Below are 16,822 nucleotides of genomic sequence, written 5' to 3' on the forward strand. Positions count from 1 at the left end.
AAGGATCTTCACCATTCAAACATCCAGTAGTTGTTCAATCAGTGTCAACTACTGGTTTTACTCATGCCCCACAACTAGACTATCTGGCACGAGATGTGGAATGGGACTAGGCAGTCCCAACCCCCTTCCTAGGTCACACACACACACAAAGGCATCACTAGCCGGTGAAAGCTGCGGGCAAGTGCATTACCTTGAATTTCCTGACCTGGCATGGCAGGATGAAGGCCAAGCAAAAAGTGAAAATCTTACTGCACTAGTCATGTTTAGTAGCCATAAGCGGTAAACATGAATGCGTACACTCAAAATCATGTAAAAATGGTAAAAATGTATCTGCTGCCACCAGCTTGTCTTTAACCCCTAAAAGGGTGCAGACGTACGAGCCTGACACAGAGGTGGCATGTTGGTTGGCATAGACTTATTTATAAAAAAAGAAAAAGAAACATCATTTTGCCCTACTTACTGAAAGGGTTTGTTTGTTTATTCATTTGTTATGCACACCAGACTCTTAAGTAAAAGGGCGCCGCAGTATGAAAATGCAAGGCTTACAAAGTTGCGAAATATACACCAAATACAATGCTTACATGCTTACAAATTATACACAATACACAGTAGGTAAGATACAGAAATAAATAGTAAACAATGTACAAAAATCTAGGTTGCGAAAGTGAAGCCCGTCGTGTATCACTCAGGCTCAAAGGTAGGCTAGATTACGCGAGGTCTTCAAGGTCTCTTCAGTAGGCGGCAAAGCAAGCCGGGTACTAGGAGACTAGGGGTCAGTGGCGATGATGTGTTTTATTATATTTTTTCTGAAGTGTAAGTAAGGTTTGTCATCTCTCAGATCTTCTGGCAGTGAGTTCCAGAATTTAGCTGCCTTTGCAGGGAAGCTATTAGCACCGATAGTGGTTTGCCCTACCTCAACAAAAATACTAAGCACCCAGTCAGGATGTCCGTAAAGTAAAGGGTCCACCATCCTTTGTACACTTTCAAACTAAGAAAACTGGATGTCTCATTAATCTAGAAGGAGGCCCCTCTTATTCTCGTAGACTTCAAGGCAAAGTTCTTATGAAAGAAAATTTAATTTCAATGTCCACTGTTTGAATGTTATGACTAACTTAAAGACTACACAGTTCTACATCTCCTGGAGCTAACCTGTTGCTTCAACTCAAACGAAACACAGTTCTCAAAATCCTGTAGAGGAATCCTCTTCCTATAGCTGTGCAACAAAACTGTAGCTCTCCAGTCTTTATCAGGCCTGGTTCACTGACCTGCCAGACCTGACCGTAGACGTTCCCAAATAACTCAATACTGTAATCACCAATAGAGTATCAAGTGGGGTTCACTAACCTGCCAATCTCGATCACATAACTTGAGCTCAAAATTGTTTGCTCCGTCCTTCGGGTTCCTTTTTTTTTTTACCCTTTTAAGCCTTTGTATTGTAAGGTCTCCCCGACTTTCTGGGCCAACTGATTTTAGAGAGCTTTGCACTGAGGAGTCTTTGACCCTTCTATACTTTACTGATGGGCCTTGCCCTTGTCCATATGGGCCCCAGACCCTTCTCTTCTGCCGGATCCCTGTCCCTGCTTCACCTATTGGCCACATGGACAGATCTGGTGTACTCTCCTGCAAAGGTTTATGGTGATTCCCTCGAAAAAAAATTGTCGACATGCTAAAGCAACGAATACAAACAGTCGAATGCCAAAGCATCGACAACCTACATTTTATAGGTAAAAGTGCAATTCCATTGAAACCAGTCTATCGACAATATACATGGACTGGTTTCAATGGAAATGCACTTTTACGTGTAAAAAGTAGCATTTCCATGCATTTTTGTGTAACTTTAAAATGTTACATGGCGCTGTCCAGTGCTGAAATTTCAGCACTGGCCAGCCCCTTGTAACGTTTTAATTTTTATTTTAGATTGGGGGGTTTCCCACCATCCCCCCCAACCCCTATGCCTACCCCCCTAACCCAAGCCCAAACCCTAACCCTAACGTACCCCTTAAACTAACCCAAGCCCCAACCCTAACCCTAGCCTCAACCCCAACCCTATCCCAAGCCCCAACCATAACCCTAACCCTAGCCCCAACCCTAATTTAACCTTTAAACTAACCCAAGCCCAAAGCCTAACCCAAGCCCCAACCCTAATACTAACCATTACATGTCGATGGAAACATCAACATTCTTTCAACGAAATGGCCATTCGATGGAATGGTATTTCGATGAAAAAAATTCGATGGTTTGACATTCGATGGTTTGGGTGTAGATGGAATGACCGGATACCTCCTGCAAAGGGATTATCCCACACAGGTTTATTCCAAAATTCGTATCAACTAGCATAAATCCTCTGTGAGCTCCTTTTTCTGTTCAGGATTTGTTTACAGGATTTGCAAAGTTTGTATCAAATTGTATAATTCCTCTGTAAACCCCTTTTGCTCTTTGGGTCTCTGGCTGCTCGTGCCGGTCGGACTTCATGGCCTTCTGCCACCGGCCAGGTCTGCCTTGCTCAGACCTCTTGGAAAATTAAGTCTTTGTTAGGGAGAATTCTCAGAAATGTGCCAATTCCCTCTAACTTAGAGAACCCCCCCCCAGCAACTTTGCTGGGTTTTGAGGACTTGATTATATTTAACCTGGAGAGAGTGAGACCCTTTTCCCCACTCTCTCATGTATTTTAATGTGATGTTGTTCTCTGCGTTTCTTGTGGTGGTGCAGTCTGAGAAACTCCGTAGGCATCATCTTTTACATTGTGTGTCACAGCACCTTCAGTGCAGTGGCTCAGGGAAGTCTTTCAGATTTCCTCAAAGGTTTAAATACCTTCTCTTTGTTAAACTACTGTTTCCCAGAGCAGTAAAGTGAAATTGACTTTACTTACATTTGTAACTTTCTAGACCCAACACACACTATCTTACATTAGGGTGAGGGAGGGGTGTTGGACAGAATTGCATGCAAGTACCCTCTGGGACCACCACATACAATTAGGACTACAAGTGTAAGCAAAACCAACCTTTAGTATAGATCTGTACTAAACAGTTTTGCTGTAGCGAGCTGAGCAGCCAGGCTTATCTCAAGAGAGAACATGAGCAGTACAAGAGGTTACACAGAGGTCTTACAATCACAGTGGTTCAAGTAGACACTTACACTCAAGGTTTCTTGGTAAAACACTTATATTACACAATCATTTAGAAAACATTCACTAGAAGGAGGCAACTTATTATACAAAAACACACTTCAATAGCAAACCATTAAGTTTCTGAACAAATTAGGCTCCCCTGAAATAAGGGCAAAATGGCATTTCAATTACTTTCAATGGGAATAAAAAGGCACCAGTTAGCAGAATAGATTACAAACACTTTCTTAGGCAGTGCAAATAGTTATAGTTCACTAGAGGACTCGATTCAGTTCATTAGGTCTATGCCAAAGTCAATGGACTAGTGTGTTGGATAGGAAAGGGCAGTTCTTGAAGTAAACTGTAAAGTCTTTGCCCAAGGTCTCAGAAGTAGTTTGTACAAAAAAGAATCATATGTTGGGTCACAAGCTGATTAGGCCTGCAAGTTGGAAAAGTTCCAAGAACTTTCACCGCGAGAGAAGCATGCTCTCAATCGGGTTGGCACAGTACCTTAGTATGAACCAAAACATGCTTCTGAAGACGTTGGTTCCTGGCAGTTCCGGCAGATCTCACTGTTCCTGAGCCTAAATCGTGGGGACAAGAGGAAGGACATCGGGGGACTCCTGCACTGCACAGGTTCATTGGAAAACGCTGACAAAATGGAGTCACTTCAGTTCCAGTAGCTGTTCATCAAGCACACAAGCTGGTGTCCTTCCCCCTGGTTAATCCTAACCAGCTCCAAGAATGGTATCCAGGTGGCTTACGAGTTGATGGGTCCCACCAACTCAAAGGAAGAAGTCATCCTTCATAGGGGCTTCTTGTCGAAAAGAGCTTTGGCGAATTCAGACCTGCAGCAGGGCTTCATCGGGCAAACCAACAGTCCAGGAGTTGCAGCAGCTGTCCTCTTCCAGCTCGTCTTCGGTTCTTTCGTTCCAGTAGTCGACTCTGCTTTCCAGTCCAAGAGACTCGGCTTTTAAACAGTTTTCTCCCATTCATTCCAGCCTAGCTGCCCCTCACCCAGCAGGGCGGCTGTCCTTGTCAGATAGTTAGCCAGCCAATCACGCCAGAGTGCATTTGGGTCTCCTAGGAGACTAAGCACAGGGAGTTTCGGGCACCTCCCTTGCTTCTTGCCCAGCCCAGACACTCGGGCTCCAGAGGCGGGCTTCAGTCCTGAAGCCTGCCAAAGACATAGAAACAAAGGGACCAAACTTGGTTTGGCGTGCAGAGACACGCTAGAAGGACTTTTCCAAAAATAAATGGTGAAAAAAGAAGACCGGGACCTGTTTAAACAAAGGGGCTTAAGGCGCCATCTTGAAAAACATGGTTCCCGCAATGTCTAGCTACCGGTGTTCGCGGTCGGGGAAATCATGGTAGTTTGTTGTAAAACCACTGCCAGCAGCCATTTCGATAGAAAAGGGTACCATTTGACTGTTACATGAGTTTTTAGACACAGGGGATAGCAGGTAGCCCCTCCAGCACTCTGTAGGAGATTGTGTGTGCTGGGTGTAGAAATTTAAAAAGACTAGTAAAGTCAATTTAACCTTACATTCTTTGTGAAACAGTAGTTTATCCCAGAGAAGGTATTTAAACCTTTGAGAAGTCTGAAAAGACATCCCTGTGTCACTGCATTGAGGGTGCTGTGTGACACACATAAAAAAGATGATGCCTATGGAGTTGTCTAAAACTCCATAACCAAAGAAATAAACACAGAAAACAAACAGAATGGAAAAGTTCAAAGCCCCAAAGTTTAGCAAAAGAGCTGGAGGGCTCTAAGGTAGAGGGAATTAGCACATTTATGATAATTCTCCCTAACAAGGGGTTACTTAGTATTCCCTTTGTTTAGCTTCTCATGTAACATTTTTATGTGACCCTTTCCTCGCTGAATGGCTGGTGGCAGTGGTTTACGTTTTTACTACCATTATGGGATTTTACAGCGGGCTGCGTTCGCAGCCACGGTAAAGCACCTATGGGTGCCATTTTTGTCAAAATGTATAGGTCCTTTCGATGGCCTGGATTCTTTTACCGGGTTTCACAATGGCTCACCGCCTTGGTTTACTTTCATGCTTCGGTCAATGTGACCTTTTGTTTTCTCATCCACTGTGATGAGGAAGAGCAGTGCTCCTTTCTTTCCTTGTTTCCGCTACAGGCCGAGCTCATTTTCCTGTTGAACACTATCCGTCAAAAGGGGCCCCTGTGGAATTTCGGATCATGTGAGGCATATCCTTGCGTCTCTTTAGAGTTTGCCTTTATCGCGTTTCCCCTTTGAGCAGCACTGCGCCAAGCCTTGCATAGAGCTGGGGAGCAGGTGTTAAGTGGATCTAGGTCACCTGGCCTAAGCCCCGCCCACCTGGTTACTTCCTGGTTGCTGCTCTTTTTCACTACTTAGCAAGCCCCGCCCACCTGGTTCCTTCCTGCTTGCCACTCTTTTTCACCACTTAGCAAGCCCCGCCCACCTGGTTCCTTCCTGCTTGCCACTCTTTTTCACCACTTAGCAAGCCCTGTCCACCTGGTTCCTTCCTGCTTGCCACTCTTTTTCACCACTTAGCAAGCCCTGTCCACCTGGTGCCTTCCTGCTTGCCGCTCTTTTTCACCACTTAGCAAGCCCTGTCCACCTGGTGCCTTCCTGTTTGCCGCTCTTTTTCACCACTTAGCAAGCCCTGTCCACCTGGTTCCTTCCTGCTTGCTGGATCTTTTCCCTACTTTTTTTTTTCCAGCCTCTTTTCCTTTCCAGCAGGGGAGCAGGTGTAAGTGGATCTAGGTCACCTGGCCTAAGCCCCGCCACCTTCTTAGCCCTGCCTCTTCTTTCCTGCTCTTTACTCTTAGATCAAGGGCGTCTTTCGTCCGGGCGTCCAAAGTGAAGGGCAATTCCTGTTTGGATCTGTTCGGACCAGGAAGACCTAGGGCCTGACCCCCTGCTCAGACAGCAGGTAAGCATGCACCAACATGTGTCTACACCCTCTGTCCCCACAGGCCATCCCCACCCTCTCTGGTCCCCCCTGGGTTGTTCCCTTGTATCCCCACCACCCCCCTTCCCGCACACAGGAGTCTGTCCTGATACATTCTGGTTTCACCATCACCATCTTGTCACCAATGCTGGATTTTACTTTTATGGACTTCATTCATTCAAGGTGCGCCACCCTTTCTCAACTCTCATGCTGGACTTCCTTTGCATCTTGTACTCATGGTGGCCCTGAATCATGCTGTTCCCATCTTCAACTTGTATCCTGGCTTGCAACATTATGTGTTACTACTCACTTCTGCAATTGTTTTCGCTCCCCTTACTTTCTTCCATGCACTTACTCTATCAGAATTGTCCCTGGACCTAGTATGATCGCAACCTCGTCTTATCGCTCCCCCATCTCCTTAGTGTCCCCCCCCCCCCCCCCCCTCCAGCGCTATCTGAAACGTTATCAGGCCTAGTACGATAGTTGCTTGTTTTGTTCCTCCCCTCCCTTTCTGCACCCATCTCCCTCACCTTTTGTTTTTCTCCGGCTCTACCGAAATGTCGTCAGGCCTAGTACGGTAGTCGCCTGTCTGTTGCCATTTCCTTTTCACTCCCCCCCTCCCTTCCTTATCTATGTCTTAGCTCTTGCGCTATCTGAAACGTCGTCAGGCTGAGTACGATAGTAAATTCCACATCCTTACTGTTCATGGCCTGTAAGAACGTCGTATTTTCCCTTGTTCCCTCCCTTGCCTTGAAGCACTCAAACACATTGTGTACAGGCGCTATATAAATAAACTATCATATCATATTCTATCCCATGACGGACTAATACCTTTTCTTCCGTGCTCTTCGGTTTATTTGGCTGCCGGTCGGCTGGACTTTTGGGGACAGTATGGCTACAACTTTGCTGTGCCTCCTCCTGCCGATACTGACACCAGTCGGCTAAGTTCCGGTGGGAAGGTCTCTCCTTCCCAATATCTTCTAATTGTTCCGCTGGCTATTTTTCTCTTCAGCGTCTCCTCCGCCTTAGTTTACTCGCTCCACGTCCACTATTCCAACTATTGCTACCACAAAGACTACTGCGCTCTCCCTTACGCTCTTGTACAGTGCTTGTTTTCCATACCCAGAGAATGCCTAGAGCGTTCCTTTTGGTTCTCACGGTTTCGTGTGGCATCTGTTTGGGGCCTCCTCATCCCAGTATTATCGACACAGGAGTATGGGTTTGTTTTGAATGCATACATCTCTTTATGTGGAATTGGACTCCAAATCAATGGAGAAAGTGTGGGAATGTTGTTATAGTGTTAGCTCTTTTCCTAGTCATTCTGCGCAGGCAATTCCCTCTCAGGTCAGCGATGTCTTGTGCTTCATCTCAATACGAATAGTTGGAAACCCAAAAAGTTACAGACTATGGATATATATATATATTTAAAAGTATATGTGTTAGTTATACAGTTGTTTCCAATCAGAAAAGGGTTATGGCACAGGAACAAGTTCTTGAACATTTGCAAAGAACAATACTGTCTAGATGGATAAAAAACATGTTTTAAAAATTCATAAAATTGCGTTTTATTTGGTAACATATTATAGGGATGGAAATTAGGATTTATTGACCAGGAGCAAAATGCAGCCCCTGGTTAATGGGCATAACCAGGTAGGCAGGAGTTACTTCTGAGGAACCAGGAGCTAGTACATAGTGTGCAGCAAATCTAACTTTGCACAAGATACAACCTCTAACTTTTTGTCTGTTTTATATTATTCAGTACGCTCTAAACGTCCCTTATGTGTGTTCTTTATACTCTTTTTATATACATTCCCAAACATACACAGTTATATCGCATAGCTAGGTTTGTTTGGCACCACTTGCCACAGGAGTCGAAAATATCTCCTGGGAGCTTTTGGTTTCAAGGTAACGAGGCTCCTGTTGGCTATAACAAGGAGCTAAATAGCTCCCAGCTCCTGGCAATTTCGAACCCTGATATTAGTCCTCATATTATTATAAAAGGTCTACAATCGACCCCAAGATGGCCGCCGTGGAGGGAGGACGTGCGTGAGCTGAGCTCCGTCTCCCCTCCCGCGCCACAGTAGCAGCTGGAAGCATCCGACTCACATGAGGTTCGAGTTTGGCCCCCTACTGCACTCGCAGGGCCCTCATCGAGGCAGGAGCCGAGCGGCCCCCCTCCCAGGCCCCTCCCAGGCGCATCACACCGAGGGCAGACACATTAAGACGCGGGAGGCCTACCGCTGAGAACTCCACCCGGCACATCCTCGGAAGGCGCCGCTCGAACCAGGTGGAAGTCTGCCTCCCCCACCGACACATTTGCCGTCGGAGACGGTTTACGGACCCGGGGCGCTGGCGGTGACCAGCGACGCATCCCGCAGAAGCAGGACCCGGGTGAGGATCTACCCGCCCTGGTGGAGGAACTGTGGCTCGGGGAGCATCGTAAGCTCGAGCGAGGCAGAGGCAAGGGCGGGGCGCCCCCCCCCCCCGCCACAGAAGAGCGGACCCGGGGACCGGGGGCGTGATCCGCTCGAGCCGACCAGGAAGAAATATAGCGGTGACGCCCTCCTCGGGGCGGAGGCGCAGTCAAGGGCTCTGGGAGCACCATCGGCTTGGGCCGGGGTTGCGCACCCGCGCGACCTATACACCGCGATTGGAGCAGAGGCCGGGATCGGGACAGAGGGCATCTCTCGCCGCTAGAAGCAGCCAGTCAGGGGCGAGGGCTAGCCAACAGTGGAAGGATCGCTGACCCAAGCGGGTGAGTCACGAATTCTCGAGAAGCTCCCGTACTACTCTTGGGCCTGTGGACACGACGGGCCTGCACCGCTTTCTCCAGGACCCCCCCCCCACTACAGGGGTCGGGCAACTCAACAGCCTAGGATACTGCCGAAAAGGAAGGGGGGAGAGAGCCTTCCCAACATAATCTAAGCCCACACGGCAAGCGACTTAATCTAACACGAGGCAACCCGACAGCGTAAAATCGCTACGTCCCCGATGTCACAGACAAGAGGGAAGCTCAAACAGACGACCCCCTCGTCCCATACGCAGAAGCAGGACCAGAATCTGGTCCACCTTTGGGGGGGGGGGGGCAAGGCGAACCCGGACAAGGCCACACCGCACAAGACATCGAGGGGCGCCCAGGAAACAGACGTTCCCCACGGCGAGATGGCCACGAAGGAGGACTTGAAATCGTGGTTTGGGGAATTTCAGCTGCAATTTATGGACTCCATGAACGCGCATCTGGATACCATGAAGAATGAATTTAAATCAGCTCTCCAGGAATTAAGAACAGAGGTTGATGGACTGGGTGAGAGGACGGACACCCTGGAGAGGGTGGTGCAGAACATGGAGGAAGAATCCCAACAAGTGGCAGAATTGCAGGAACAACTGACCCGTCTGACGCATAATCTTGAGATTCAATGCGAAGATTTAGAAAATAGATCGCGCAGGTCCAACATCAGGATCAAAAACATGCCAGAGTCGGTCAAGGACAAAGATCTCAAATCGGCGGTGCAACAAGTCCTCCTTGACCTGCAGGGGGAAGAAGAAATACCGATCGATCAAATTCATAGGGTGGGCCCAAGGAGAACGAAAACTCAAGGCAACCGCCCCCGGGACGTACTGGTGGCTCTCACACGGCACGCACAGAAGGAGCAGATACTACAAAAGACCAGGGCAATGGACCATATCTGGATGAATGGAGAGGAGGTACAATTTTATCAGGATATTGCATTATCAACGCTCCAGAAAAGAAGGGACATGGCCCAAATCACTAAAGAACTCACCACGCATCAAAGTAGGTACAAGTGGACGTTTCCATTTGGTCTACTATTCTCCTGGGATGGCGTGCAAAAGAGGATAACTAAAGAAGAAGGTCTGACTATCCTAAATTTACAGGAGCTGGATGACGACTCCCCACAGGCAAGCGGTACGTCCCCACTCCCGAGAAAGATCAGGGGGGAGTGGAAAACGATGAAGAAAAGGGTGCGGCGCCCTAGTAAAAGGAAATAAAAGCCGACGAAGGGCAGAATTGGTTCAGCAGGAAGCATGAGTAGGAGGTACGCAAGAAGTCCAGAATATGGAGGCAAGAAATGTGAGTCAGATACAAAAGGTGCCGGGAGGGGAGGGGAGTGAAGACCTGGAGTCACTGAAGTCACGTGGAAGGGTTTAGGATTCCCTTCAAAGTTTTCCCTGAGAATGTTAGAGGGTATGAAGCACAAGGCGACACGCCTGAGCACTAATAGGAAATCATGCCATTCTCAGGGCTGTTGGGGGAGGGAGGAGGGAAACGCGCCAGTTGGGGTTTGCGCAAGTTTTGGGGGGAGGAGGGACGTTGGGGACTGGGGGAAAACCGAGCATAACTCAAATATAATGAACGGGAGAAGGGAGCATAGGATATGCCTGATATCTCGCATATATCAATGGGGATAAAGATCTTGACACACAACGTCAGAGGCCTCAATCACCCAGTTAAGCGAAAAAAAGTGGAACACTCCATTAGGCAAGGCGCATATGATGTAGTAATGCTCCAGGAAACACATATTAGAGATCGGGACAAGCAGAAGGTGCGTCTCAAGGGCTTCAATCAAATATTTCAGGCGAACGCACAGGATAAGAAAGCAGGAGTTCTTATAGCGACCAAAAACTCCCTACATGCACAGGTTAAGTCTTCATGGAGAGACAAACAGGGAAGATGTCTAATATTAACCCTAACGATCGAAGGCAGACCCTCACTTTGGCCACAGTATACGTACCAAACACAGGTCAGGAGGGCTACCTGAGTGACATCTTGAATAGAATAGAACAGCTACCGGAAGGGGACATCATTGTGGGCGGGGATTTCAACATGGCGTGGGACCCATCCTTAGATAGATCGGGACCCAGACAGCGAGATCAAGGCACCCCATCCAAAAGTTTGAAGCAGAAATTTACATGTCTAGGGCTGACAGACGCATGGAGGAACGGCAACCCCACACAGAAAACCGTCTCTTATTACTCACATGTACACGGCACCGCTTCTAGAATAGATTACCTATGGGTCTCGGCCGGGCTTCTGGGTAGGATAAAACGAATTGAGATGGAACCCCTCACACTCTCGGACCACGGTCCGCTGTGGGCAGATATTGTCTGGTCAAGACATGGCCACTGGTTATGGAATTGGAGCCTCCCAGAGGACATCATTAGAGATCCGGTGATGAGCCAGACGTTAAGAGAACACATCCTAGAATACATGGCCATTAATAATCTCCCCGGAACGAATATGAACACACAGTGGGACGCCCATAAGGCGGTCATTAGGGGACACCTCATTGCGCTTAAATCACAGAAAGAGAAGGCGCACCGCCAGTGGGAAAAAGAACTAGAGAGGCAAATCGGGGCGATTCAGACTGAGCTGATTCAGACGCCCACCAGGAAACTCATGCGAACGATGAGACATTTCCAGGGGCAACTGGAAACACTCAGAACGAAAAGAGCAGAAAGGGCACAACTCTACACGATACATTGGTACTATGTTAAGGCCAACAAAGCAGATAGACTCCTGGCAAGACAACTGAGAGGGAAACAGCAGGCCCAGACAATACAAGCTCTAAAAGAGGAATCAGGCCAACTTAGAACACAAACGGAAGAGACAGGAAGAATTCTGGGCAGATACTTCCAGACGCTATACTCCTCTGACTCTCCGAGGGAGGACCAGCAAGATGCCTTCTTGGCTGGGGTTCACCTACCCGGATTGACGGAAGTAGATAGACAGGCCTTAGATAGGGACATCACCATAGAAGAAGTCTATGCAGCAATACAATCCCTCCTGAATAATAAAGCCCCGGGCCCGGACGGATTCACCGCCATTTATTATAAGACATATAAGGATATACTAGCCCCTATACTTACATCTCTGTTTAATACATTTGGGGAGAAGGGGGATCTGACACGGTCTATGAACGAGGCCAAGCTCCTGGTCTTCCATAAAAAGGGAAAGGATGAGCAACTTCCCGCCTCATATCGCCCAATAGCCTTAATCAATCTGGACGCTAAATTGTACACAAAGATCTTGGCGACTAGATTGGGCCCAGTACTTCCCAGGATAATCCACCAAGACCAGTCAGGATTCGTACCAAACCGCCAGACTCACGATAATATAAGAAGGGTCCTACATCTCGTTGAAAAGATAGGCATCAAACAAACCCCCGCTGCATTGGTAGCTCTAGACGCCGAAAAGGCATTTGACCGAGTAGAGTGGTCTTTTCTATTCCGGGTTCTCCAGAAGATGGGGATGGGCAAAAGTTTTATAAATAAGGTTAGAGCCAATTATAACTCCCCGTCTATGAGATTAGCGGTGAACGGTGGGATATCGGAGGTAGTGTACCTACGGAGAGGGACGAAGCAAGGGTGCCCGCTTTACCCCCTTCTATACGCCATATACCTGTAACCTCTTTTAGCAAGAATAAGGGAATCGTCAGCGGTGAGGGGAATAGAGATGGCGGGGCAGGCCCATAAGGCGGTGGCCTATGCGGACGACATGTTAGTAGCCTTAGGAGAGACCCAGAGAAGTCCCTCCCACATCTAATGGGAATAATGGAACGATTTGGAGAGATTTCAGGGTTAAAAATAAATAGGCAAAAATCGGAGGTGCTGATACTGGCCGGGAATGGAGAAAGAATCGGCTCAGTGGCTACAGACTGTCAATTGAAAATTGCCTCCGCGGGCGTCAGTTATTTAGGAATTACCCTCACAGACCATGTAAATAAATTATATTCCCACAATTATCCGCAAACTCTAGAAAGGGTCAGGAAGGACCTGTTAAAATGGAACCCGCTAGCGATCTCCTGGTGGGGTAGAATTACGGCTGTGAAAATGACAATTCTCCCCAAGTTAATGTACCTATTCCAGGCACTCCCGATAAGACCCCGCCAGGCCTTCTTCAAAGCACTAAGGAAGGCGGTCTCCAAGTACGTCTGGCAAAACAAGGCTCCAAGAATTTCAAATGTGGTATTAACAGCTCAGAGATCGGAGGGGGGATGTGCCATGCCACATTTAAAAAAATATTACGAAGCGGCCCAACACTGGGTCATGAGGGATTGGATATCGGAACAGGGGGAGAAAATTTGGGAAAAACAGCACAGAGCGGTGGCGACTACATCCACCAGGCACATGTTATGGCTCAACAAACGATTCTGACATGCAAACACCAACATTAGCGTAATAATGAAGTCGGCATTGGAGATATGGGACTCACCCACGACAAACGAAACATTAACCAAGGACCCCGCCCCGTTCATGCCAATGTTTGGAAATCCCGAATTCCCCCCGGGATTGGACAAGGGTGCGTTCAGCAAATGGGAGGAAGGGGGGTGCAAGATGGTGGGTGATATGCAACAGAGCCAACAGATCAGATCATTCTAAGACTGCAAAACACTTTTGAACTTAACACCGAAAGATCGATACAAGTACGAACAGATACATCACTGGCTCAGCACTCCACGCATGAAAGAAGCGATGACCAGGGACTTGACCCCCTTTGAGAACTACATCATGACGCATTCTGGATCTAAAAAATTTGTTTCCACCACGTACAAATTTATTAATGCCCTAAGGGAACCTACCACTTGGCAATACATGAAAAAGTGGGAGAAAACTCTAGGCTACGCACTCTCCAAAGAGAGGTGGGAATACCTATGGGGCATGATGGCAAAACTGACAAGAGCCATCCAAATGAGAGAAATGTGGGTGAAGATGATGGTGCAATGGCACTAGACACCGGAGAGACTGAACACAATGTTTGCAACCTCCCCGAACATCAGTTGGAAAAAATGCGGTGGGCAGGGAGATTGGAGACATATCTGGTGGGATTGCCCTAAGATACGCCCATACTGGGGGGAGATTAAAACTCAAATGATTGGAATATTCCCGGGAACAGAGCATTTGGGATAGAGGAAACATGGCTAGGGGGCTTCTGGGATCCACAAGACAAAACGCTAAACACTCTCCTGAAAAGAAATTTTATGGGCCTCCTAATAGGAGCATGGCTGGAAATCGCTAAAAACTGGAAGCACGATTCCCCACCATTGGCGATAGATTGGTCACGAAGGGTGTGGTCACATCTGGCTCTTGAGCTAATAACTTATAACATCCAAGGGGATCATGGGAAATTCAGAGAGGACTGGGGAAAGGTACTGGAATTTCTTCAAAAGGAATATAAAGAACAATGGTGCCCTCACAATATAAGGATATTGGACTTATTTATGTGAATGAGAAATGATCTTCCGTTGAACAATGAATACAGACTGAGATATGAAGCTCGGGGGGTGGAGGGGGTTCTTTTCTTGCTATTTGTTTTCTATATGTTGTTATGGTAACAGAATCTAAATAAAAACATGTTATAAAAAGGTCTACAATACTGTGTAACTCCACTAAAAGCCTTCTACATCTTCTTGTATAAAATTTAAGTAGAACACTCATGACTGAATTCCAAATATTGAAAATCTTTCATACTGCCACCCGATGCAAACTCAGTATTGATGTCAGACAAGTGTGCATCTCTGGCAACAATATTAAGATAATACTGGAGAAATTAGTAACGCAAACTCTGAACTGGTCCACAGTACCTTCTTCTTCACTCGATGTCTTTGGCTGCCCATGGGGCAGATATGTCAGCTGCACCTTCCTGTTAATGCCGGAAAAATGCCCATACCTGCCAGCAGAAGAAACACAGAAAAGATGAGATTGTGGTAGAGCTTAAAACATCTAAGAAGCCATCTGTTATGCGTCAAGTATAGACACTGCCCTTTTCTGACAGAGTTGTGTCCCCTAGCATAGAAAACATAAAATATGTATTTACACAAAACAGTGGGAAAATCAGAGCTCTGCAGGGTCAAATGTGTCATGTCACTGAGAACAAATAATAATAATTTAAAAAATGACATTCATGGTTATCCAGGGACCCATAGAGAAGTCAAGTCTACAGCATGCCAGGCCTGAAAACTGTACATAACGCAGCAATAGAAACTAGTGTACAGCAATAGGACACGCAGGGCTCCCCTAAGTAAACGTGGCCGCACTCCAACCGGCAGTTACCCATTTTTAAAGGGCAAGCATAGACAAAAACAGCACTGGAACATGCTTGAGGGGATGGCTGGGCGGGAGTAGTGAAAGTGTAAGAGCCACAGACTAAAAAACCTTAAATCACCATGAAGGTAATGTTTTGTTACTCTTCTTTATCACACCTTCCCAACCTGTTAAAAGGAACACGTTACTTACCTGTAACTGTTGTTCTCCAGCATGGGTGTGGCATGGATTCACATGCTCATGAATATTTCCTGTCAGGCTGGGAATCCTCAGTAAAAAGAAAAACAGTTTCACTTTCACTTACAAACTGTATTTCTCCTCTAAACCAATCACTGTCCTCTGGGTCTTACTGCCCCCATCTAATGACAGTCCTCTCCCAAAGCTGCGCCGTTGGCAGCCATCTTCAGATTTGGTAAGCACATAAAGTGGCAGTGTGACCAAGAAGAGCTGCAGATGTGACAGCAGGAGGGTTTGCATGTGAATTCATGCCAGACCCATGCTGGAGAACAATAGTTACAAGTAAGTAACTTGTTCATTCTCCAGCATGGGGTGTGGTATGGATTCACATGCCATTGGAAAACTAATACACAACAGTACAACATTACACAACCATGGGAGGTGGCAAGGCTCAACAGAAGCAATTACTCTTACCTCTGGAACAGACTCCCCTCAAGTGAACAGGCTGCGTAGCACTGCTCCGCCAACTCTGGACTCCTCCCTGGAATCCCAGTCGACGCAGTAGAACCTCGTGAAGATGTGCGTGGACCTCCACATAGCAGCCCTGCAGATGTCCAGCAGGGGCACACCAGCTAGGAACACCGTTGTCACAGCAATTGTTCTATTGGAGTGGGCTCTCGGACGGCCAAGCAGTGGTCGGTGTTTGGCAACCGATGACAGTGCATGATGCAGCCTGAGAGCCACCTTGAGATGGAAACCTTTGACAAGGACTTCCCATGGTTCACCGGAACAAAATTCATGAACAGCTATGAAGTGTTTCAAAAACTCTTTGTTCGTGCCACGTAGAACTTTAGGGCACCAGCAACATCCAGCAAGTGCAAGGCCCTATCAACAGGTGACAAAGGTTTCGGGAAAAAAACGGGTTACATCAAAGGTTTGTTGCAGTGGAATTCGGACAGAACCTTCGGCATGAATGAGTGGTGCGTCCGCAGCACCACCCTCGATTCGTACGGCTGCTTGCAGGATAGGGCCTGTATCTCACCCACCCTACTGGCGGTGGTGATGGCCATCAGGAAAGCTGTTTTCCACTAGAAGAACTTGTGAGGGGCCTGATGCATAGGCTCAAAGAGGGCCCGCCTGAGCCATGTCCGCACCACGTTCAGTTCCCCTGCCTGGGCAGGAGCCTTCACTGGCAGGAAAGAACGTAAAAGTCCTTTGAGGAATTCCTTGACGAGTCGATGAGACCAAAGTGAAGACCTTCCTGGAGACTTGGTGTAGCGGGAGATAGCCGCCAGATGTACTGTGTTGATCGAGGTGTGCACCGGTCCGATAGCAAATATGGAAGAATCTGCGGGGCCATGACCCTCAGAGGGGTAATCATCTGCCAAAGGCACCACATTGTGAACCACTTCCACTTGTGGCTGTAGCACTTCAAAGTCGATGCTGCCCTGGTCTTGGCGAGGACCTCCCAGCAGTCCGTAGGCAACTCATATCCTCCAAACTCTAGGGCTGCAGGAGCCAAGCCCGGAGGTTGTGC

General features: G+C 47.5%; 1 protein-coding gene across 14 annotated transcripts in view; it reads right to left on the minus strand.

Annotated features, from left to right (window-relative positions):
* Positions 1-16,822, minus strand: part of PPIP5K1 (diphosphoinositol pentakisphosphate kinase 1) — a 1,113,174-nt gene that overhangs the window by 606,370 nt on the left and 489,982 nt on the right. For all 14 annotated transcript variants that reach the window (XM_069625171.1, XM_069625166.1, XM_069625170.1 and 11 more), the window contains exon 14: positions 14,649-14,734. In XM_069625171.1, coding sequence (XP_069481272.1) covers positions 14,649-14,734 — 86 coding nt within the window. The remainder of the gene's footprint in view (positions 1-14,648; positions 14,735-16,822) is intronic.

The sequence above is a fragment of the Ambystoma mexicanum genome, chromosome 11 (assembly GCF_040938575.1).
Source record: "Ambystoma mexicanum isolate Mex_15411 chromosome 11, UKY_AmexF1_1, whole genome shotgun sequence".
In the NCBI taxonomy this organism is placed as follows: Eukaryota; Metazoa; Chordata; class Amphibia; order Caudata; family Ambystomatidae; genus Ambystoma; species Ambystoma mexicanum.